This window comes from Colletotrichum costaricense (genome assembly GCF_030867565.1).
Source record: "Colletotrichum costaricense strain IMI 309622 chromosome Unknown Scaffold_4.1, whole genome shotgun sequence".
Taxonomy (NCBI): Eukaryota; Fungi; Ascomycota; class Sordariomycetes; order Glomerellales; family Glomerellaceae; genus Colletotrichum; species Colletotrichum costaricense.
Window position 1 is genome coordinate 1,637,475 of NW_026848233.1, and position 23,280 is coordinate 1,660,754.

Here is a 23,280-nt window from a genome sequence, read left to right on the forward strand (position 1 = left end):
GTTGTCGGGTTCCTACATAGAGTCCGAATCCGATGATGACCCATTTCGCAGTGACATGACAAGGGACTGGCCAGATTGTCACTGAGCAGCCCCCTACCTACAAGTGAGAGAAAGCTTCAGCGGACTGTAGTACCAGCGCAGTCCCATGAAATTTGGCGAAAACCCAATGTCCCGACAGTCGGAGTTTGGTTTCTGGCAGGCAGCAGCAGGCAGAAACTCCGCAAAGGTATGAAGATGAAGAATATGTGTAGGAAGTGTCTGGGATGACGAAAGGTTGTGGCGTAAGCAAAGCGCTACCTGTTCAATTAATCAATCTACTGGAAGTTACCGCAAACGAATTATCTGTCGATAGTAAGCTAACCATATTGATAATGCCCCTGTTGTCAGCCACGCTGAAGTAGAAAAAATGAAATGCGAATGGCCAAGTTTCGATGGCATGGTGATGTGTGAAGATGCACGGCCCGTAAATATCGTAAAACAGTTGCCCGGCGCTAAAAAGTGGGACGACATGACAAACGATGAGAACAACGCCCAGCGCCGTAAACAAGGTACGCTAACCCCCTTTTGGCCCTTTACGACACGGACTCTCATTGGCTGCGGACTGGCTTGATTGCAAGACACACTTGGATACGCTTATTGCTGTAGGGTTGATCTTCGCAATCAGAACGGCCTCGTTAGTTGATAGGTACCCAGCAAGAATTGATCCGCGTATTCGGTATCTCAGCGGTCCGTTAGAAACGGGAGCCGGGAGGTTTGTTTTTTGTGACCCAAATGCCAAAATGCCAGCCGACATCGTCCTAAGTTCATCCAATGTTCAACATGGTCACAGTACCACGAAGTCTTCTGACCCTTCTGTCGTGGTGTCCACCCGTTTTGATTTGTAGCAAGAGAGCAAGCCTTGGCTCCGTCACCTGAACATGTCAGAAAATGCAAGCAGCCAGGCTGCCTAGACACTTCCATTTCCCCCAAACAGGACCTCACAAACAGGTACCTCAATTAGACTCGTAGGATGTTGGTGGTAGGGCAGACGATGGCTCGTGCTCCAGCTCCCACCATTCCTAAGCGGGATGATTATCCATCCGAAGTGGGCCTATGCTGACCCACCTACCGTCCGTTGAACTTGGAGTCCCCCACCCCTACGTACCGTAATACTAGGAGTCGGGTCAAGGTTGCTTTGAGGGCGCTGCTGCACGTCTCGTAAAAGTCCACGCCTGGATAGAAGGCCATTTTTTACGACAAGATGTAATAGACTAGGAATCCGCTTCTTTTTGGGGTTCGACGTTAAGTCGTCCCCTCTTGAGGCTTCCATCACTCCCTTTTGGCTACGTGTATTCTCTCTCGAGTACAGATGTATAAACACGTTTAGGACCAACCCGGTCTGCTCGACTCCTACCCTTTCCTCTTCATGTTCATGAGACACGAAAAACATTTTGGTTGGGTTTTTTACATCTTCTTTCCCATTGCCGAGCCGAACCATCATTGGATGCAGGCTTCTTTCATTATTTCATCTCTCCGACGACCGACTAACTATGTCTTCTTGAGTCCGATTCTCGAAAGACAAACGCTTCAGCATGCATAACATCGAGACGGGTACGGTGCCGTCAGACGCCCTGCCTCCAGTGGCAACAGGCGTCCTCGACGACAAAAAGGATGCGGTACATTCAACTTCAAGCAAGGACGATGCGCCTACTCCCGAAACCAAGATCAAGCCCGAACGGGAACCTACTTTCAAGGACTACCTGCGCGTGTTCACGTACGCCACGAAATGGGACATTTTCGCCTACTTTGCGGCTGGCATCGCCTCCATCGCCGCCGGTACCACATTGCCATTGATGAACAGTAAGGAAATACAACCTTGTTCGTAATGACTGACCATCTGACTTACATGCGCAGTCATCTTCGGCCAGCTCGTCAACCAGTTCAACGGGTTCACTTCAGGAGACGGCTCAGTATCTCCAGACGATTTCAAGAGGATTGCCGACAAACAAGCCCTCTACCTCTTCATCCTCTTTCTGGCTCGCTTCGCCCTCAACTATGTCAACAAGTTCGCGTTTAGGATGATTGGCATTCGGCTGTCTTCTGCAATTCGTTTGCACTATCTCCAACGCCTTTTCGGCCAGACTATCCACGTACTCGATTCGATGCCAGCTGGAGCCGCTGCCGGCACCATCACATCGACCGCGAATACGCTCCAGATTGGTATCTCGGAAAAGCTCGGCGTCTTCCTCGAGTTCAATGGCACAATTTGGACTGCCATCATTGTGGCTTTCACTTACAATTGGTCCTTGACGCTTGTGACGGCGTCGGTGATTCTCTTCATCCTCCTGGTCTTGGGTGTTCTGTTGCCTTTTATCATCAAGGGTCACAGTCAAGTGACCCGGGCGGAAGGCAAAGCTTCTGCTGTTGCTAGCGAGGCGTTCTCAAGCATTCGTATGGTTGCCGCCTGTGGTGCTGAAGACCGCATCGCTGCTCGGTATGCTCGCTGGGTCAACGTTGCTCGTCAGAGGGGCCAAGCTACGGCGCCTTTGATGGCTCTCCAGTTCGGCATGATTGTAAGTTCACACTCTCTTCCTTGGTCTGGAATGGCAATTTGTTCTAATCCACCGTAGTTCTTCGCTCTCTTCGGTACTTTCGGACTGGCATTCTGGTACGGCACACACTCTTGGGTTGACGGGAGAGTTGACAATGTCGGCGAAGTCATCATGTAAGAAACGCTGAGCCATAAGGACCCTTGAATCACGACCTAACCTACGAGATAGTGTCCTCATGTCAGTCATGCTTACTGTCATGTCCCTCGAGCGTATCAGCACACCTTTGCTCGCCATCAGCAAGGCAATGGTCGCGGCATGCGAGTTCTTGACTGTCATTGACGCTCCTCGTCCAAAGACGGGGGAGCTGAAGGAGCCTGAAGTATCCGCCAACCAGAACATCGAATTTAAGGGAGTCACCTTTGCGTATCCCAGCCGGCCCCACGTCAAAGTTCTTGACGATCTGGACCTGACTATCGAGGCGGGCAAGGTCACGGCTATTGTTGGCCCCTCAGGATCCGGCAAGAGCACAATCGTAGGCCTGATTGAACGATGGTATACCCTGCAAGACCAGTACATCATCGCCAAGACGATCGAGAAGGACAAGGTGAAGGAAGCCCAGAAGAAAAAGAAGAAGAAAAGCAAGAACGGAGCGGATGACTCTGACGATGAGGAAAAGCCAGAGCCCGAGGAAACCGGACCCTCCGTAGAGCTTAAAGGCTCCGTTTCTACTTCTGGCCATGCCCTCGACGACATCGACCTCAAATGGTGGCGATCACAAATTGGTCTCGTTCAACAAGAGCCTTTCCTTTTCAACGATACGATTTTCAAGAATGTTGCCTACGGATTGATTGGCTCACAGTGGGAAGACGAATCCGACGATAAGAAGAGAGCTCTTGTTAAGGAAGCTTGTCAAGAATCATTCGCCGACGAATTCATCGATCGCCTGCCGGACGTAAGTACATCGTCTTGCCTCGCTTCTGCGAACGCATACTAATCGTGAGCCTCTAGGGTTATGACACTTTTGTCGGCGACAGTGGCGCAAAGCTTTCTGGCGGACAGCGTCAGCGCATTGCCATTGCCCGAAGCATTGTCAGAAAGCCAAAGATCGTGATCCTGGACGAAGCCACCAGCGCCATTGATGTCCGCGGCGAGAGAATCGTTCAAGCTGCTCTCGACAAGGTCTCCCAGAACCGCACGACAATCACTATTGCCCATCGACTTTCTACCATCAAGAAGGCCGATCGAATTATTGTTCTGAAGAAGGGCAAGGTTGTTGAACAAGGCACCCACGAGAGCCTCCTAGAGGATGATGAGGGTGTTTACTACGGGCTGGTCCATGCCCAGCAACTATCCCTCGGAGACCAAACGGAAGCCAGCGATGACGATAACCCGAAGGAGGAAGACCTCGGCGAGTATCTTGGCCGGGAGAAGAGCGCTGCAATGTCCGAGGCCAGTGGTACACGCCAAAAGTCCGAGGCTGTGAATCGCAACCTTTTCCAAAGTTTCGGTCGGTTGCTGTACGAGCAGCGGAGCCGTTGGTATCTCTGCATCCTCACCGTCGTCTTCGCGGCGTGTGCTGCGGCTGGAACCCCATTGCAGGCATACCTCTTTGCCAAAGTCATCGTAGTGTTCAACCCCCTGAACTCACCCGACAAGATTCGAAGCGACAGCAACTTCTGGTCTCTCATGTGGGCGGTGCTTGCTATCGGTATTGGTCTGTCGTACTTTTTCATGGGATTTGTGGCAACACATCTGGCGGCTATTATCTGCGCAGTCTACAGGCAGCAGTATTTCGAGGCTATTCTATTCCAGAAGACCTCGTTCTACGATGAAGAAGAGAACGCTCACGGCAGTCTTACAGCTCGTGTGGCTGGAGATCCTAAGCAGTTGGAGGAGCTCCTGGGTCTCAATATGGCCATGGTCTACACGGCAATCTTCAACGTCATTGGTGCCATCTCTATTGCGTTTGCTTTCGGTTGGAAACTGGCACTGGTCGCTCTCTGCGTCACGATGCCTATTGGGCTCATATCGGGATACCTCCGCTTCAAGTACGAGATCGAGTTCGACAAGATGAACGCCGCAGTCTTTGCCGAGAGCTCCAAATTCGCCGCCGAGTCCATTGGGGCTTTCAGAACAGTCTCGGCCTTAACACTAGAGGACATGACTTGCTTACGGTATGAAAACCTGCTCAAGGGCCACGTCAGCCATGCCTTCAAGAAAGCTCGGTGGACGAGTGCAGTATTTGGTTTCTCAGACTCGGTTTCCATGGCTTGTCAGGCTCTCATCTTCTGGTACGGTAGTCGACTCCTGGCGTCCGGAGAGTACCAAGCTCAGGGTTTCTTCGTCTGCTTCATGGCCGTGATCCAAGGTGCGGAAGCCGCCGGACAGGGTCTCAGCTTCGGTCCCAATGCAGCCCAGGTCACGGGCGCCTCGAACCGCATCATCAACATGCGCGAGTCCCGGAACCAGGACCTCATCCCCGCGACTGAGAGGATCCCCGACACGGAGGGCGGTGTCCAGATCGAGCTGCGCGACGTGCACTTCAAGTACCCGACCCGCGACGTCTCCGTCTTCAAGGGCCTCAACCTGACCATTGAAAAGGGCCAGTTTGCCGCCCTCGTAGGCGCCTCCGGCTGCGGCAAGACGAGCATCGTCTCCCTCATGGAGCGCTTCTACGACGTGCAAAAGGGCGCCATTCTCTGCAACGGCAAAAACATCAACGACATCAACGTCTACGAGTACCGCAAGCAGCTCTCCCTGGTCGCCCAGGAGGCCACGCTCTTCCAGGGCACCCTCCGGGAGAACATCCTCTTGGGGGTTGAGGATGGCACCGTGACGGACGAGCAGCTGCACCAGGTCTGCCGCGACGCCTCGATCCACGAATTCATCGCGTCCCTGCCCGAGGGGTACAATACCGACATCGGCAGCAAGGGCGTCTCCCTGTCGGGTGGACAGAAGCAGCGCGTGGCGATTGCGCGCGCCCTCATCAGGAACCCCAATATTCTCCTGCTCGACGAGGCGACGAGTTCCCTCGACTCGGAGTCGGAGAAGCTGGTCCAGGCCGCCTTTGAGAGGGCAGGAAAGGGGCGGACCATGGTTGTCGTCGCGCATCGTCTCGCGACGGTGCAGAATGCCGACGTCATTTTTGTTCTGGGCGAAGGCAAGTTGTTGGAGAAGGGCAGCCATAATGAACTGTTGAAGAAGAAGGGTGTGTATTGGCACATGGTAGGTTCCATCACTCCCAAGCAACAGAGAGACAGAAGATTTACTGACTTATTTTGCGTAGTGTCACAGCCAAGCACTCGACAGATAGATCGTCGGCGGATATATGGCTCCTCGATGTGCAGAACGGAGGAGTATGAGTGTTACATGATAGGTAGAATAGCTTTAAAAGCTAGAAGGATGGAGTTTTTCTCTTCTTTGCAGAGCATGATGTACATTACTAGAGAACTACACTCCAAGATCCGTAATACATGGAACCCAACATGCGTTGTCTTCCCACCTGACGGCATCAGCACATGCTCGGTGTCATCTCCCTAATAGATGACTATCATGAATATTGTAGGTGTGATCCGGTGGTGCCTGATGCTTTACAGGATGAGACAGACTCTGATATTTCCTCATTGACGGAGCGGCATCTGTCTGCAATCAAACATTCTCTAGGACCATCAATGATTATAGGAAATGCCAAATGGTGTGATGATTCGGGTGGCTTTTCAGGAGCTAACCACGCCTTGGTGAGTTAGTCTCAGGACCTCCTTTCTATTCGGAGCCCTAAGCTCTCCATGATGTCCAACGGCACGATGAGCCTGATATACTGCAAAGAATACCTTGTATCAAAATGCCTCTTTATTCACAGACGCAGTAGAGCGTCTCGATGCAAAATCCCCAAGGCCCTCAAACTCTCTCTCTCACTTGGAAGAAGAAGGCTTCACATCCCCCATGCCAACCCCATAATCCTCCTTCAACACCTCCCCGCCAACCTCAAGCGGCTCCGCCTCCTGCAGCACGTACAACATGCGCCCCCACTCCGTCTCGCTCACGTTCTTCCACGCGTGCATCGTGCCCCTCTGCACGCTCACGTCCCCCCTCCGCATCCTCCTCGTCTCGCCCGAGTCCAGCACCAGGTCGATCTCGCCCTCGAGCACCACCCCGTAGTCGAGGCTGACGGTCCGGTGCATGGGGCTCAGCGACCCGGGCGCCATGTCGACGATGCGCACGACGCTGCCGCCGGGGATCACGATGCCGGGCGGGTTCGACAGGCGCTGGGCGTAGGCGGTCACGTCTGCGTTCTGGGTGAGGGAGACGGGGGTCTGCTCTGTGGTGTAGCCGAGGTAGAACTTGGCGCCGCCGCCGACGGTCTGTTGCGGGATTTCGGGGGCGATGGTGGTGTTGAAGATTGCTTTGCCCATGGAGGGGTCGTGGTCTGTTATGAAGCGGTGGGGGCGGCGGAGGTCGGTGGGCGAGGTGTGGGAGGCCATTGTTGCGGGATGTGTGTGTCTGTGTATGCTGTTGTTTGTCCTGTTCAGTGTGGTTTTGTACGAGGTTGAGGATGGATGGGAGGTTGCGGTGTCTAGCTGTTTATATGTGATGTAGGTGCAGTTACTACTTTGTGGAAAGACGTCGAAAGTATAAATAGTCTATGCCGAAGTCGAGGGGAGAGCTGTGTGACGAGGAAAGTTGAGACGAGCAAGCTTTCAAGGAGAAGGATGGGCGGTCTTCTACTCCCCTCGAAATAAAAGCAACCCATTGAGCTTACAAATGAACAGCTGCAAAGTAGACTTCTGTAACATCCCGTTGATCATTCCCTTTTCCCCGCGCCATCCCACCCCCTCTCCCCCTCCTCGACCACCATGTTTGAAAGTAGTTGCCGTGTCGGCATTCCGGCGTCGTACGGGCTCTGAGCTTTGCCAGCTTCTCGCACCCATCTGCCATGCCGGAGCGAGTGGGCGGAAAGTGGAGGTGGGGCCGGGACGTCGAGAGGAGGTGGGTTGTGCGGGGACGGGTGTGGGAGGACAGACAGCTACGGCGGACGCTATGAAACTGTAATTTCTTCACACGTGTTGGGTTTTGTACGGCTGTGCATCTGAGGTAAAAACAAGGCCACCAGAAAGCTGGGGTGGAAGGTTTGTTCTCTGCACATGATCTTGAAGGTTCCTATGCATCGTTGATCTGAGATCTTGGGTTCGGGCTCACGGACGACTGTAAGAGCCGGGTATATTTGGGGAGGGGGCTGAGGGAAGATGAGATGGAATAATTCAACTTCACAAGGTTGGTAGGAAGAAGGATACTGTATAATCTTTTGAAAGCGGGATTGCAGAAAGATGCGCATGGTCAGCGTCTTCATCTTGGACATGTCCAAATATGTTATGGGTTTTGGTTATCAAAGTACAATGTTGGGTATTCACCAGGCCCAAAGCCTGGATGCCACTACGAGAAAAAAGTATACACAATGCCTCCATCATGAGATCTGATGATATGACAATCTCTTCCCCTTGCTCCTAGACTTCCGAAACTGCCCTACTCTATCCTCCGAGCCGCAGAAACGTTCGGCACGCCCGTCCCCTCAACGACTTTGGCACCCACAACCTCATAGATGGGCATCTCAGCCAGGAACTTGGCAACGTGATGCAGCGTCGGCAGCTTCTCCCAATCATGACCATCCATCTTGACCGAGACGTCTGCCGCAGACGCCCTAGACACGGCGTGCACCGTGGCGGGGACGTCCTTGGCCTCCTCCTCGTGCGGCACCACGCACGCGTACTCGGCGTCGGCCTTGCCCGGCTGCCCGACCGAGGGGATATACCGGTACGTCAGGATCCCGTAGTCCGCCTCGCCGCCGATGGTGCCGTGCTCCGTCTCGGGCTCGTCGCGGCGCAGGTTCTTGAGCGAGATGTCGGCAAAGGTGGCGCCCCGCCACGAGGCACGGACGCGCGCTGCCGTGGCGTGGTGCTCGAGGTCAATGTCGCAGAACAGCTTCGGCATGCCGAGCTCCTCGCGGCCCGATACGATGGGATCCGTCAGGGACTCGAACAAGACAGACAGGTGGGTGCCGCTGATGGCGGTGCTGTCGCGCTTGACGTACTCGATGCCGTGGATGTACAGACCCAGATGGTTGTAGCCGCCGCCGCCGAGCCAAGACATGTTGTTGAGCTGGGTGACGGAGAGCGAGGCGGCGCAGACGGTGCCCGGTTCCTTGAAGCGGAACGAGTCCGTGGGGAGGATGGTCTCGAGTAGCGTGCGCGACGTGAGGAACTTGATTGACATTGTCTTGAAGGTACGCTCGAGCTCGGACGGCTGCCGGCGGCCGAAAAAGTCTTGTCGGGGACCCGGGAAGGGACCGAAGCCGATGGGCATGCGCCAGTACATGTCCTGCTTCTTGGACCAGAGGTACTTGTTGAAGACCTTTGTCGCGTGGTCGTGCTCGTCGTGGCCAAAGTTGTAGTTTGTGTAGTTCATCACTGTTTATCGTCGTGTTAGTTGATTTGCCAGCGGGTGTATGTGTGTGCGTGTGTGTGAGAGAGAGAGGGGGGGGGGGCTTTCACGAACTTTTGATGGCGGGTGGTTGGCCTGGTATTCTATCCTTGCCGGCTTGACGAGAGAACTCTTGGATCTTGTGCGCGCGCTCCATGCGGATCTTTTCGTACAGACGTAAACGCTCAGGGACTTCGTCGGGCGATGTGCCCTTGGGTAGAACGACTGCTAACGCTGCTCCGTCTTCCATAGCCTGGCCTGCGCCTTGCCCCTGATCTACGGCTCTGTTAGTATCTTGAGGTGGATCGTCTCGGTAAGACGAGACTTACGAGGTGTAAAAGGGTGCGCGGCGTCACCCAAAAGGGCGAGCTTGCCATTCACCCACGTCGGCATAGCCTCCATATCCAACAACTGCCATACATTGACTTCGTCGGGATTAACCTTCTTTATCAGCTGCAACACAGCAGGATCAAAGTCCTTGTAAACCTTGAGTAGTTGTTCGATGGAGCCCTTCTTGTTCCATTCTAATGCTTCATCAGTCTTGTTGCTGTACGATGGGGGGTGAAAGAGACTTACCGTCGCTTGCGTTTGCCTGAGACTCGGTATCCGGGTGAATGCAAACAAAGTTGAGGAGCTGGTTATTGTTGCACGGGTAAATCACAATACGCCTATCCGTACCAAACCAAATCCCCAGTGAGTTCTCTCTGTCGACCAAAGGCGCAGTGACGGGATCCTCGAGCGCGGCGGCGCGGGGGATGAGGAAACGGAACGCCGCCTTACCCGAGCGGAACAGTTTGTAGTCGGTGCCAGTCACAAATCTCCTGACCTTGGACTGTTGGGAGAATGTCAGTATCGCCAGCTGTACTACACCTCTGCTCCTTCGTTAACGTACGTAAATACCATCAGCACCAAGAATGACATCTGCCTGAACGGTCGTCCCGTCTTCCAGCGATAGCTCGCCCTTCTCGGGGTCCGCGCCGACAACCTTGGACGCGACATGAAGCTTGGCAGGCGTGGTGACCCCTCCGTCCTCAGCCGTGGCGACGTTGCGGATCTCGTTGTGGAGGTAGGCGCGGTGGACGAGCTGCCAAGGGTGCTGCCATTGACCCTGGGACTTTGTAATGTCGACGTCGAAGCCGCCTTGGTTGTTCAGGTCCCTCTCCTTGAAGTGGTGTGAAGGGTTGGCGCCGAACGTCTCGGCGTAGATGCCCCATCTCCGCAGGAGACCGTTGGAGTTAGGGGCCAGATGTACGGCGGCACCGGTCTCGTTGGCGAGTCTCGACTGTTCGTAAAGCTACGGTTGAAAGCGTGAGTACGATGGGCAGCACGAATGGGGCAATGGGGCGAGTGTGATGAGGCTACAGGTTTGGGGGGGGGGGGGCATCTTACGTCAACTTGGTGACCTTGCCGGCGTAGTGCGATGGCTGTGCTTAAACCACCAATGCCGGCGCCTACAATGGCAATTTTGAGAGGCCGGGGATATTCGTGGACCATGGGACTCGAGTACACGCCATTAGGGCGCTGAGCCTCTCCGTTGACCAACATGGTGCCAAACTGGACGTGTGTGCAGAAGGGAAAAGAGGGTGCGTTGTTCTGTGGTCAGACTGTGAAACAAAGACCTTTACTTGACTCTCGCAGTTGTTTGTGGACGAGGAATTATTCAAGGGGAATGTCGGAGCTGCGAGTAATGTGAATGGGAAAGTGAGAGATCGAAGCGCCGAGATGTGATGAAAAAAGGGCCGTAACCATGTGTTATGAGGAAAAAAAAGAGACGAGATATAACCGATGTCTGACGGGGGAACGAATAAGACCGTACGACTTACACTCCCCGTCATCTCAAACGCTTCCCGCCCCGGACTTCGACGCTACGCCACCGCGTCGATCGTTCGGTCTGCTGGGCTTCGACAGCTCGGCCCCTCCCTCCCTTGTCTCCATTGCAACCACCATCAAAACTGCCAACGCAACCCCGGACTTTTTGCAATCGCCGAGCTCTCACAGGGCAAGAATTGGAGGGAGCTAGTGAAGGTCATCATGCCCCCTTCCTCATCAGAACGAAAGCCATACCGAAAAAAGGTGACCACTGGCTGGGCAGATTGCTCCCCCGCATTTTCTGCCGACGGGCGGAAGGCCGGAACCATGGCGGGGGAGGGGACGTGTTATACGCGGGACGTCGTTTAGCCTCATCATCCATACTATGCGATCACCTAGTAACCCTGTTCCTCACAGCTGTGTCCATCTGTCATGAGAGAAGCAGAAAACAATCGTCCCGAACAAACTCTTTTGAAAGTACTTGAGACTAATCGAACAGCTGAGCTTATGCACAAAGGTCTCAGCGGTATGCCTCCTTCGAGTACTCCCCCCTCCGCCCATTCACGGGAACTTGCAAGGGGAAGGTGACAACCGTCGTTATTCAAAGGTTGTAATAAACATTTTCAGCGTCGAACTGGAAACCGAATGGTTTGTCGTACAGACAGACTTTCTCGGTAAGGATGTGTCGGGGAGTGTTTCCGGTCAAGGAGGGGGGGGGGGGGCAAGCGAGCAAAAGATCGGCTCAGGTGGGGGTGGGTCCGTTGGCTTTCTTCTTGCTGCTGCTGCTGCTACTGTGACTTGTAGTTTACCACAACTTCCTACACCAATATGTCTATATTGGGGGGATACATCCAAGCGACATTGAATCAAAGTCATAGCATATGTGCCTCTGTAACTGATGCATCTGCCGCATATAATACCGGGTGTTTGTGTGTTCCAGGTCCAGTGCCAATTATGATCCAATTCCTGCCTGTCCATCGCACTCTGTAGCTGCTCATGTTACGAATACGGCAAAACATAGGATGGGTTGAACTCAACTCATTGGGAATATCAATCTGACCAAAACTCTTCCAGGCCTCACCTTGTTCTACTTCATCCCATCGGATCTAGTCCACGGTAAACGGAACAATAAGATCAAAAACCTACTGCTCGCGCGAACCCACATGGAACCCTCGGCACCCGCGTAAGGCACTCTGCCGCAATCATTACCCCGCCCTTTTCTTCGGCTCCTTGGTGCGCATGCCGGCCCCAATCTGGTCCCGACCTTACCCCGCCCCGACACCGGAATTCCGATACAAAGCTCCGGAGTTCCTTTACAACACAGAGCTCATCGGGACCGAACAAGGCCGCGCTCACTGGCACACTCACACCGCACTCATCATCCCTTACTTTTGCCGATCGAAAAAACATCCAACAGGAACTAGGGGGGAAAAGAAAAGAAAAAAGGAAAAACAGAACACTCTCAGAAACCATGTCTCCAATCCCAACCGCCCTCATCACGGCAGGCAGCGCAGGCCTCGGCGCCGCGACAGCCAAACTCTTCGCCCGCAACGGCTACAGCGTCGTCGTAAACTACGCGAACAACAGCGACCGCGCGGATGCCCTGGTCAAGGAACTCGAGTCCCTCTCATCCACCTCCCCTTCTTCCACAGAAGGAGGCCAAAGGCAGCGCTTCCACGCCATCAAAGCAGACCTCTCCTCCCGCGCCGAGACCTCCGCCCTCGTCAAGAGCGCGGCCGACGCCCTCGGCGGCCGCCTCGACGTCCTCTTCTCCAACGGCGGCTGGACGAGGCTCCGCAACATCGCGGACCTCGACGACAACGTCGACGAGGACGACTGGGACCGCTGCTTCAACATGAATGTGAAGTCGCACCTGTTCCTCATGCACGCCGCGCGGCCGTACCTCGACGAGGCGGAGGGCGCGTTCATCACGACGGCGTCGCTGGCTGGTGTCAAAGTCAGCGGGAGTTCACTGGTAAAACATTATTTTCTTAGCAATCCCATCATTCTCCATTTTTCTCCTGGTCCCCGCCATCTCTGCTGCCCAATATCGAATGGGCGCAGTAAGCAAGCAAGGCAAGGCAAGGCAGATTCTCTAACACGATATGCAAAAACAACATAGGCCTACGCCGTGACGAAAGCAGCCCAGATCCACCTCGTAAAAGGCCTCGCCTTAGCAGCGGGCCCGAGAATAAGAGTAAACAGCGTCTCTCCGGGCCTCATGTTGACGGTATGTTACACAATTCGCCCTCTTCCCCTTCCCTTTCCCTCTCACTTCCCCATCACCCTATCCTCATACCTACCCCCCCTCCCCTTAGTCTGTGTATCCATATCACGGCAAGACACATCCGTGAAAAGACAGAAACAGACATGCTCACTGCATACCCACCGTTCCGCGTGTATAGGAATGGGGCCTACAGTTCCCGCAAGAGAAACAACAGGCCGCCCGGGACAGGACGCCGCTCAAGCGCCTCGCCACGGTCGACGACGTGGCCGACCAGGTGCTGTGCTTCGCCAGGAGCAGGAGCGTCACCGGCGCTAACGCCGTCATTGACGGGGGGCTCAGTATTTGAGAGAGAGAGAGAGAGAGAGAGAGCGAGCGAGCGGGAAGGGGGGTTTACGGAGTACGGTCCACGAATATCTGGACGGAGTATGGATTCCTCTTTAAGAGAAGACGAGGTCACGAGGGAGAGAAACAGAGGTCACAGAGAGAGAAAGTCTGAGAGAGAGTCTGGGACAGAGCCTGGCACATACGGATACATGGGTACTAATAGCCCACACCCCGTCGCCCGTGAAAGCCAGCCACGCAACAACTAGGGATGATGATAAAGTTTTACTCATCATTGACTCAGGGTCCAAAAGGGCAGAAAGAAAAAAAAATAAAACGGTCACCACCTTTGGCTAGGCAGCCAGATTAGTTGAAGCGAGCCACTGAGGACCACTGAGCAAGTTATTTTCAAGGAAAACACAAGAAAGTATGATCAAAAATCTGTATGAAATGGCCTGTTCAAGGGGTCCAGGAACGGGGCTGTTGCGAGCTGCTCAGAGCTGAGATTGGGCGAGAGAGATGTCGTTAAACCTGTCCGCGGCCTTGCTTGGCCCCCCCCACCCCGCTTGCCTGGGCGGCGCTGGTGTCGGGAATGAGGGACCCAGCTCCTCCCACATCCCGAAGGGCCAAGGTGGGCTGGGCACGCCCTGGGCTTGCGTATTGGCGCAACGAATGGGGGGAGGCCAAAGCAAGACCAGGAGGAATTACGGATAGAAAAAAAAAAGAACGAAGGAGGAACCTTAAAGCTTGTAAAAGGCGCTTGCCCTTCCTCTTATTTTTGCTGTGCTCTTCTTTTCCCGTCATAATATGAAAACTCAATTCTTATAAGTACCGAAACGCCTTGCTATACGTGTGCTGCCGTGAAGGTATCGGTGTGGGATGGGTACAAGAAAACTACAACTTCGTCCGGTCTCTTCTCTTTCTCTCTCTCCTCCTCTCTCCATCGTCTCTTTTCTTATTCCCCTACCTCCCTGTCTTCGTTCCAATGGATATACCGGATGATCGGCCACTTCCACGACTCGTGTCGTATCGCCTTGCCCCAGACGAATAACGGCACCCACAGGACCAAGACGGCAGATGCGATGCCCGCCATGGCCCCAAAGGCATTGTCGTACCCTGCCTTTTCGACCCAGGTATTGGTGTAGAAGGACAACAAGAAGCCGAAGAGTGCTGCAGCAAAACAAGGACCAGAGTCAGCTTTACATGCCGGACAAAAAGAAGGGATGCCAAGAGTCGGACGCCCACTTACACTTGAAGCCCATGACGGCCAGGGTGATTTCGCCGGCGACGGGCCGGTAGGCATCAATCACGTACACGAGACAGATGTTCGTTCCTTGGGAGATGGAGAAGGTAACTGTAGATGGGATGATCAGAAACACCGTCGTTTCGACAAAAGAGCATGGAGGGGTGGGACGGGTAGGAGAGGAGAGGAGAGAGGGGGGAAGGCAACGTACGAAGTCCAAGGCCGATGGTGGGACAGATCCAGTGCAGCTGGCTATCGATGCCGACGCCGTAGAGAACGAGAGCCAACGGAGTCGTAACCATACTGATGGCCATGCCAGGCAGTCGCATCTCCGGATCCCGCATCCCGCCGTTTCGTCTGGTAAACCAATCCGCAATCATGTCGCCAAGATGCCCGCCCGCCGGGATACCGAGCAACGCACCGAGGATGCCGGCAATGAAGCAGAGGCCAATCTGCCACGAATCGAATCCGTACGCCGTGTAGAAGGCGGAACCAGCATTGGAAGACACAGCGACGAGGAAACCGACCGTCACGGCCTGCACCAGCGCCGCCCAGAGGACCGGCGGCAAGAGAATCAGGCCCAGGGGTCGCAGCGCAAGCTTCAGCAGGCTCTCCTGCGTCAGCGTCTTGTTGAAGATTTTCAGCGAAGAAAGGTATGATTGCTTTGAGCGTCTTGTCGTCGTCGTCGAAGCTCCTAGCGGACGAGCGGGCAGCTCGCCTTCCGACCTCACCGACCCGGGTTTGCTCCCGTCTATCGAACCCAGGCGGTTCCAAGCACTCGCTTCGTCTCTCTCGTATGCGGTCTCGGGGAAGGTGAAGAATGCCAGTAGGAGCACAACGCCGACCAAAGCGGCAGAAACTTGGTAGATGACTCTCCAGTTATGGTTGATGGTGATTAGACTGCCAGAACACACGACGGTTAGAAATTTTCCGGCAGGCTCTGGGACGCTTTCCCCATCACTTACCCTGAAATGACCACACCAAAGCCGACGCCCGCAGAAAGGAACGCGGTATAGAGTCTGTATCACTAACGTTAGCGAGCTGCCAGCCTGCTTCTCTGCCAGAACAAGCACTCACGCCATGATGGTTCCTCTTTCGTGCAGAAAGAAAACGTCAGCGATGGAGATGGGCGCGATCGTCTCCGCGGCTCCAGCGCCAAATCCCATCAGGATCCGGCCGGCCAAGAAGCCGCCGTACGAGTGATCGAAAATGAGCCATATTGTGCATGCAAAGTAGATGGAGTAGCTCGCAACGTAGACTGGCCGTCGGCCAAACTTGTTGGCGAGCGGAACCCAGAAGAAGTTGCCCACCCCCTGGAGCAGGGCGGTTGTCGTGAAGAAGTAAGCAGTTCTGGCGATCGCGAGACTGAGAACATCAGTATCGGTGGCGGCTGCCGGGAAGAACTCCAAGGCTGTATCTAGCAACGCGATCGAGGGTCCTGCAACGACATCCGTTAGCCGGTCGTCTTCTAGAGTACTCTGGAGACGATGGATTCGAGCATACCCGCTGCCAGAAAGTTACACATCATCATGGCGAAGCATATCAACCCCGCCATGTAGTACTTGTACCATTGTGGCCTAAGCGAGTCAGCTGAAAATCCCTGGCTTCTTTGACGATCTAGGTCGCCAGTCCAGTACCTACCAGTTTAAGGGGTCGTTTGGATCTGCTGATGGCGTCGGGATCAATATGATCTCGTTGGTCTCTGGATGCCTTAAACGAACGTTTCCCAACGTCCTCGCCCGCGTTGTTTCCTCCGCTACATGTCTTGTGTTGCTATCCATTACTGGATTTGTGTCGAGAGCCCCCCGTGTTCTGACGATTCTGACGATGCAGTTTGTCTGCCCTCGGCTCGGGATCTCTGGAAGTTTATGGGGCCCTTTCTCCAGAGGGAGTCTTCTAGAGAAGTCACGGCGCACTGTTTGCAAGCCGGGTGAACGGAGTCGTCCGGAATTCCGTTCCAAGAAGTTGGGGAGTAGTGAGAAGCGGCTACTCCCCCTGCTTGAAAAAGACGAGCCCGATCGATGAAACGGTCGAGTCCAGGCGTATCTGCCGCGTCGATCGTTCAACGTGGTTGCATCAAAAGGGAGGTATAGGCGGGCGCGGACGTGGTTCACTGCTACTACTACCTAGCACTTTGCAGAGAGAAGAGAGACGGCAAAAGGTTTAAGCTTTACTGTCTCGGTAGCCCGTCGTTGATTGGATTCTGTGGGGAAACATGGGGCTTCTTTTTCAACAATGTCAAACACAGATGATTCGTTGGTATGATCTCTGAGAAGATGAAAAAGAAGAGATAACCAGTAGAGAGTCGCCGCAGACGAGGAACAAAGAACAATAGCGGGGGAACAGCAAGTCGCGAACGAGTTTGAAGGGTGACTGATGCAAAGTCTGAACCTGGCGTCGCAGCTCTCTCGAGAACGACAACAGCTACCTTTCGGTAGTCTGTGTGTACGGATACACTCACTACCTAGTACCTGGTGATACCTTGGAGAGGCCGACGCGTGGAGTCGCAGTGATGGATGGTGCGTGAGGGCCGCCAGGAACACTGGATGGCACATCCCAAGAGCCAAAGGACGGACGGGGATAGGCGACGGGCCTAAGCAGGAGATTATCAGGCCCCAACCCTGCTCACCGAATTTGAGCACTAGGGTAGATGAGGACAGACTTGGCACGCAGAGGAATGGGAACAGACAAGGATTTAGCCGCAGCGGCCACTGTCTTATCCGCGACTAAGGGGTATTCGATTTCAAGGGGCCAAGTTCCACCAACAAGCCTTTTGCCAAGCCTTTGGACATGGGCGACCGAAACATGACCAGAGGAAAACCAATTGGTGGGTTCTAGCAGGAACGCTAGTGAAGGAGCCAACGAGGGAGTAAAAAGGGACAGATGACAGATGCGACAACCTCCGAGATGAGACGTACGCAAGTGTCCGTCTTTGCATACTTTGTTCACACGGAGTCTGACGGAGAAGAGAGAAGAGACGGAGACAAGGTGACAGGCAAGCAAGCAAGCAAGCAAGCAGGGAAGACCTCGAAAGTCGAGCCATGTTCGTCCTGCGCGCTTGCGAACAGACGTCAGACACCAAAAGTGTGCTGGTGCTTGATGATGATGATGATGAAGATGCTGATCATCTTAACTGGGAATCATGGACTACATGGAAGTTTACAATGCAGTCCAGCCGAGTTCCGCCCCGCCCAAACCCGCCACCATCGCACGCGTAAGATCAGTTGTAAAAGGTTTCCCGTCCTTGAATAGGTCCAAGCCTTGCTGGAAAGAGCCTCAAAGAGAGGAGAAGAGTTTGTGCCGCATGAACTAAGCATAGGACCCAAAGTGCCGTTTTCGGCCATCAGCTCCGGGTTACGATCCACGGTGTGCCAGTCTTACGTGGTGAGAAAGTGTGGCTGGTGCTTAATATGGGGTTGAAAAAGTAAAAAAGAGGTAGTACACTAGTCGGCTAGTGTGCCAGAGCCGGCGGAGAGACCCTGGCATGCCGCATGTCTCGTCTAGGAGACGCGCAACGCGCTCCCCACGCAATATCTGTGAAGGGATATGTTGCCGTGGACACTAGACAACCGTCAGTAAACACTCCATAGTAATGCTTCTCGACCGTGGAGGCCGGGCAAAAGAAGAGCCTCTAGAGGCCGCTCATGTGGTTCTTGACGGATCCCGCCAGCCTCGCTTGCGGGCAGTGCACTGCATATGCATCTACGACGCTCGGAGAGTGCCGTTCCTGGAATGTGTCAACGACATGCAGAGCCGTTATCTCTTCGTTCGTGGGCCGAGGTCGACAAGGCAGGCTTGGATGATGTTAGAGTCCCAGACTCCAGAGATGTCGGATGTGAGGGCCGAGGCGGGTAGGCGAGGGTTGACCAGTTGAGCGGTATACAACTATGGATCTCAGAGGAGTGGACTTGCATGCGCCAGTCGCTCCGTGATGCCTCATTCTTCTCTTCCTCCACACGGCTCTTGTGTATGGCCAGGCGATGGACCAATTTCATGGGCTCGTATTCTGGTGATTAGTGTAAGGAGTGTTTCAACATGACGTTTCTCCCATCTGACTTACAACAAATAGAGTAAGGGCATGGGCATCGTCGATTGAAGTTTACCATGTTTCCATCTTTGGGCCCTGGTCGTTGGCGCCGGCGGGTTAAAAGTTGAAACAACGTGAACTCGTCATGGCCCTATAGGTGATGGAGCCATGCGAATAAAGACGCGTTTGCTTTTGTTCAGCTTGCCCCAGATGCCCCGTCAGGTAAGGCAGAATTCAAGCTTCATGCCACGGGTCCATCGACGGTCAAGATATTAGGGTTGCCGGGATATGTTTGACGAGGCTTAAAGGGAGGGGAGGGGCAGGCAGGCTTTCGCCATCCTGCGACTGGCAGACCGCAGAAGCAGCAAACACACCAGACACGGCGGGCTGTCATCTGAAGTTGTGAGTGTCTGGAGTAGTGCGCGCCAATGAGTGGACGAGTTGATGATAGTCGAGACCAAGAGCAGAACAAGAAGTGTGGTCAAATTCCGCCCGCAGTGTTGGCGCAAGTGGAGGAGACGACGTGGAATCAGAGATGCAGCAATCAGATGCAGGGTGAGGGAGGATGGTGTGGGGCCTCTCCGCCGACAGGAGTACGTACCTACTTTACAATCTTGCCTACCTTAGGTAGGGACGTAGTATGTACTGCGCAATGTACCTGAGGAAGGCACCTTCTAAGCGTGCGCTAGTGAGTGTACGTACTCAAGCCACCAGAATGGAGATGGTGTACTTAGCCTTGCTAAGGTCTAGCTAGCGCAGACAAGTACCGCGGCGCTAAAGACCCTAAGGTGGTGTACAAACGGACAGGAAGGCAGGGTTCCTTGGACTTGTGTCTAGTGCCACGACCCAAGATGATTTTGAGCGACGTGCTTTTGGATGAGGAATTGCGTGGTGCGTAATTGCTATGGTGAAGGGTTCCATTATCAAAATTACTGGGGGAGATCTATCAATAGAGGATGAGTGAGCTCTCCACCCCTGAGCGGGTCTCCATCGGGGAGAACCATGGCACCAAGCCTTTTCGGGACAACCGAACAGGCTCAGGGATGGCACGGATATTAGGGCCTACGTAACGCTCCTGTTCAATCCCGTGCCGATGTTTTCTACGCAGCACTTGCACACATCTGCAGCTGTGTAGCGCAGCGCAGCACCTCACTGCAGAGTGCACCTACCTAAGGTGCCTACCTACCCTGTCCATCAGATGAATCAGACAAGACGAAAGGCATGACAGTCAGTGGCTTCCTTCCATCCCTTCTATTGTGCATCACATTCTCATAAGGTACCTACCTTCCATATTGCAATGGTCCAATCAACATCTTTGAGTATCTAATCTTCTGATAATGTCTAGAGTCTAGACGCCTTGTTCTTGGGAAGGAAGACATGCCATCTGCATCCCGTCTGCATCTTCTGTTTTCATCAACCGCCGGAATCCCACCTGAGGCACGGAGTACTCAACATGTCTCTTACCTCCACTTGGCACCGGACTCTGGACTCTGGACGACTGACGAGCACCACCCTGTCACCTGTGCCTCTCTGAACTCCGCGTCTGGAGTCCCTTGGAAGTCTGGTTACTGGTCACTGATGTTTTCTCATGGGGAACTGCTGGGGCCGCTACGGGGATCCCTGGGCCGCCGAGTCCCCGATGTCTACTTTGTGTGCTACAGTTTCCGCCCATCGCGTGCACAACATTTTCAACTTTTCAAGTATCCCAGTACCTCAACTACCTAGAACACCAGCAAGGACAAAAAGGTATCTGTACCTTATCTGCGGATACTAGGTAACCGCAGTCGCAGCACCGTCTTGCGCCAGCTCCTGCGCCTGGCAAGTCATTATCCATCCCATCACGCTGCACCGAGCTGCATAGATGCAGGGCTTTGCTTCTCCGTCCACGGCGAGCGGAGAGGAAGTTTCCGCCGCTCGATTCCTCACTCCACTCGTCAATTTGCTTTTCCTGGTCAAGACGCATCCTCATGGAGACTTGCGATCTCATCCTGTGCGGCGGTGAATCCGGTCCATCCCGTCAAATCAGTTGTCACTGTGAAAAGGCAGAAAGACCACCGCAGTTTTGTCTGGCCAAGCCGGCTAGGCATTTCGTCACGTTCGTCGCGAGTCATAATGAACGGGGTCAATTGACTTTTTGTCCAGTGTTTGAGCCGACCCGATCGGCAGCGCAAATCGATGACTCGCCCCTACCAAGATCTTGGACATCGATTGCCTTTGAGCAAAAAAAAAAAAAAAAAAAGAAAAGAAAAAGGGACAGCCGGAGTGCTCCGAACAAGGCCGCCCACGAGGTCCAGAGATGGATAAAGAGGCCACGACTGGAAATGGCAATGCAGCATACGGATATCATGCCTTCTGCCCGTCTCATACCAATTCGCATCGGGACTTTGGTCAACGGGGGTCGTGGCCAGCATTGGCAACATGTCCATCAACTGTTTCGAGCGACTGCCAGGATGTCCGATTACTTCCATATGAATGGCTCCATCTGCTTACCTACGTTATCCACTAGACAGGCTGAATTTGTCGGCTCGGGATCTTTCTCTGGAGAGACGCGTGCGCGTGCGGGATATGACATGCTGGCCCACAATTATATACATACCTACACCAAGAAGCCTCGCCCTCTTCAACAGCGGAGTATGTATTGTGAAGCATCGGTTAGCATCGTCTGATGATGTTGCCCGTTATTCTCAGCCTCAGACTGCTTCAAAATGGGGTTTGGCCGGTGTGTGTATCCGTATATGTGTGTCCTGCATACTCCAAGGTTATCCATCCGACCTCTTGCGATGCCATCTGCCGGCTGATGTTGTCGTCGATGCCAGAGACCAAGACAGAACTGAATAGGACAGGGGGAGCTTCTTCGGATCTTTTAAGGCATGGTCACAACACTTGGTGAACACGCACACGCACATACCGGTAGTCATACAACGGCCCGGATACTACAACAGTCTAGTCGAGGCCAGGCCGGACTCTTGTTTTACAGCAGCTACACCTCTGCATCTCTGAACGATCATTGGCAGCATCAGCTCAAGACACCTTCTTACTCGGTAGCTAGCACCTACCGTCTTCGCGGAAAAGCCGCGACGTCGTCGTCTCAGTGCTCGGCCGTCAATGGACCCTTGCGCGTCGCCTCGGCCGGGATCTAGGTCTGGGTCTCATTCTCCAGTCGCCCTGCATAACTCCAGACCTGGTCGTTCCACCAAATGCAACCAACGCCCGAGTTTTGGGTTTCGAAGCTCTGGCAGCTCGAGCCTTTCCCCTTTGAGGTCCAGCGCCGGCCAGAGGATGACGAGGCCACCCCCGATCGCTGTCTTTGGTTCCTCTAGGGCAGCCCTCGCATTCGACGTGTTTGGCCCGTCAAGCCAATATACTCATCACCAGCGGCCGACGTACTACAATGTGGCGTTGAAATAATACCACGAATAGTACCGTGATTGAACTGACGCGGCACCTTACCACGTCCACCAGGTCCATGAGGTCTCCAGGTTGGCCTTCTTTTTTCGTCCCGCTTGCGAACCGCAGCCGGTACGAAGTTACGAACGGAGTACACCGTACCGTACGGAGTACCTACCTACCTTACCCTCTTGCATAGCGCCGCCCCCAACATCCACGGCCACAGCTTCCCATCCGCGTCTGCGTGCTCAATGCGCCTCACAGACGCTCCAGCAACTGGGCTTTTACGGATACAACCAGGCTTATTTCGACGGACAAGTACCTACCCTACCTTACCTCACCTTACCTACCTTACGAGTACGTACCTTGTCTTTTTTAGAGGAGTCGTCCCGCTCACAGCCTGAGTGAGCAGCAGCTGCTTCCATGTCCCACAGTTCACAGTCCACCATCCACCAGGCTATTCTTTCCCCTTGCCCCAAGGTCCAACCCAACCTTGTCTCCATTACCTCACATGAAGGTACCTCTACCGCTATCCATACGCCTACCTGTACCTTACATGACCTTGCTTTTACTTTACCTTGACTTGGGCCTTGGCTTGGCTACGATTAACTACCACTACCTTACTTGTGCTTGTTCTACTACTACTACGGCTTCTCCCCGAGCTCAACTCCAGTCTCAACTTACCTCGAGTCAAATCAAAGACTCTCGGCAACAAGACAAGTCAGGTTTAAGCTAAAGCCCTCAACGTTCCCAAGAAAAGACGACACAAGTTCTTGTCCCGCAGTTTTCTGGTCTTGGCTACAGCCGCACGCTTTTCGCTCTAACTTAGGTTATTATTTGGCTCGCACCCACACCGGCCACCAGCACCAGCACCAGCACCAGCACCAGCACCAGCACCAGCACCAGCACCAGCACCAGCACCAGCACCAGCACACTCGAAGCACAGCACCAAAGCTCTCAACCTACCACCTACCTTAAGCAAGCTTCTGCACCTGATCCGCCGCCCTTGGCTCATATTTCCTTTTTGTCTCCCTCTCCCGACAACCTCCCACATCGGATCTATCCTTCCTGAGGCCAGGTTTGCAAAACTTTTTTGCCTTCACGACATTCTTTTTCCCCCCTACCTTCCGTTCAGCTTGCCGACACAGCCGTCGCGCGCTGCCGTTAGCAGCCAACCATCTTCTTCCGACCGCTTACGGTTTACCACCGCTCCGTCCGGCGCCGTTGGCCTTTTCACGGCCGATTTGCCGGACCCGCCCCG

General features: G+C 54.1%; 6 protein-coding genes across 6 annotated transcripts; 3 read left to right on the forward strand and 3 right to left on the reverse strand.

The window, feature by feature from the left end:
• Positions 1-1,571: 1,571 nt before the first annotated feature.
• On the forward strand, positions 1,572-5,844 carry CCOS01_04590 (ABC transporter transmembrane region; the record flags this gene model as incomplete). The annotated part of the gene is made up of 6 exons (XM_060452771.1): positions 1,572-1,839; positions 1,894-2,552; positions 2,610-2,704; positions 2,760-3,483; positions 3,540-5,756; positions 5,818-5,844. The coding sequence occupies 6 exons, from the start codon at positions 1,572-1,574 to the stop codon at positions 5,842-5,844; spliced, it is 3,990 nt and encodes a 1,329-aa protein (XP_060316729.1).
• Positions 5,845-6,442: 598 nt separating this feature from the next.
• Positions 6,443-7,012, reverse strand: CCOS01_04591 (cupin; the record flags this gene model as incomplete). The annotated part of the gene is made up of 1 exon (XM_060452772.1): positions 6,443-7,012. The coding sequence occupies one exon, from the start codon at positions 7,010-7,012 to the stop codon at positions 6,443-6,445; it is 570 nt and encodes a 189-aa protein (XP_060316730.1).
• Positions 7,013-8,051: 1,039 nt separating this feature from the next.
• On the reverse strand, positions 8,052-10,550 carry CCOS01_04592 (uncharacterized protein; the record flags this gene model as incomplete). The annotated part of the gene is made up of 6 exons (XM_060452773.1): positions 8,052-8,992; positions 9,081-9,281; positions 9,335-9,529; positions 9,582-9,837; positions 9,898-10,299; positions 10,395-10,550. The coding sequence occupies 6 exons, from the start codon at positions 10,548-10,550 to the stop codon at positions 8,052-8,054; spliced, it is 2,151 nt and encodes a 716-aa protein (XP_060316731.1).
• Positions 10,551-12,285: 1,735 nt separating this feature from the next.
• On the forward strand, positions 12,286-13,387 carry CCOS01_04593 (short-chain dehydrogenase; the record flags this gene model as incomplete). Its single annotated transcript, XM_060452774.1, has 3 exons — positions 12,286-12,789; positions 12,937-13,044; positions 13,220-13,387. 3 exons carry the CDS (start codon positions 12,286-12,288, stop codon positions 13,385-13,387), a joined length of 780 nt encoding a protein of 259 aa, XP_060316732.1.
• A 930-nt stretch (positions 13,388-14,317) lies between these two features.
• On the reverse strand, positions 14,318-16,386 carry CCOS01_04594 (uncharacterized protein; the record flags this gene model as incomplete). The annotated part of the gene is made up of 7 exons (XM_060452775.1): positions 14,318-14,532; positions 14,612-14,716; positions 14,817-15,505; positions 15,571-15,624; positions 15,683-16,043; positions 16,109-16,182; positions 16,247-16,386. 7 exons carry the CDS (start codon positions 16,384-16,386, stop codon positions 14,318-14,320), a joined length of 1,638 nt encoding a protein of 545 aa, XP_060316733.1.
• Positions 16,387-17,488: 1,102 nt separating this feature from the next.
• Positions 17,489-17,857, forward strand: CCOS01_04595 (uncharacterized protein; the record flags this gene model as incomplete). The annotated part of the gene is made up of 1 exon (XM_060452776.1): positions 17,489-17,857. One exon carries the CDS (start codon positions 17,489-17,491, stop codon positions 17,855-17,857), a length of 369 nt encoding a protein of 122 aa, XP_060316734.1.
• Between the last annotated feature and the right edge of the window lie 5,423 nt (positions 17,858-23,280).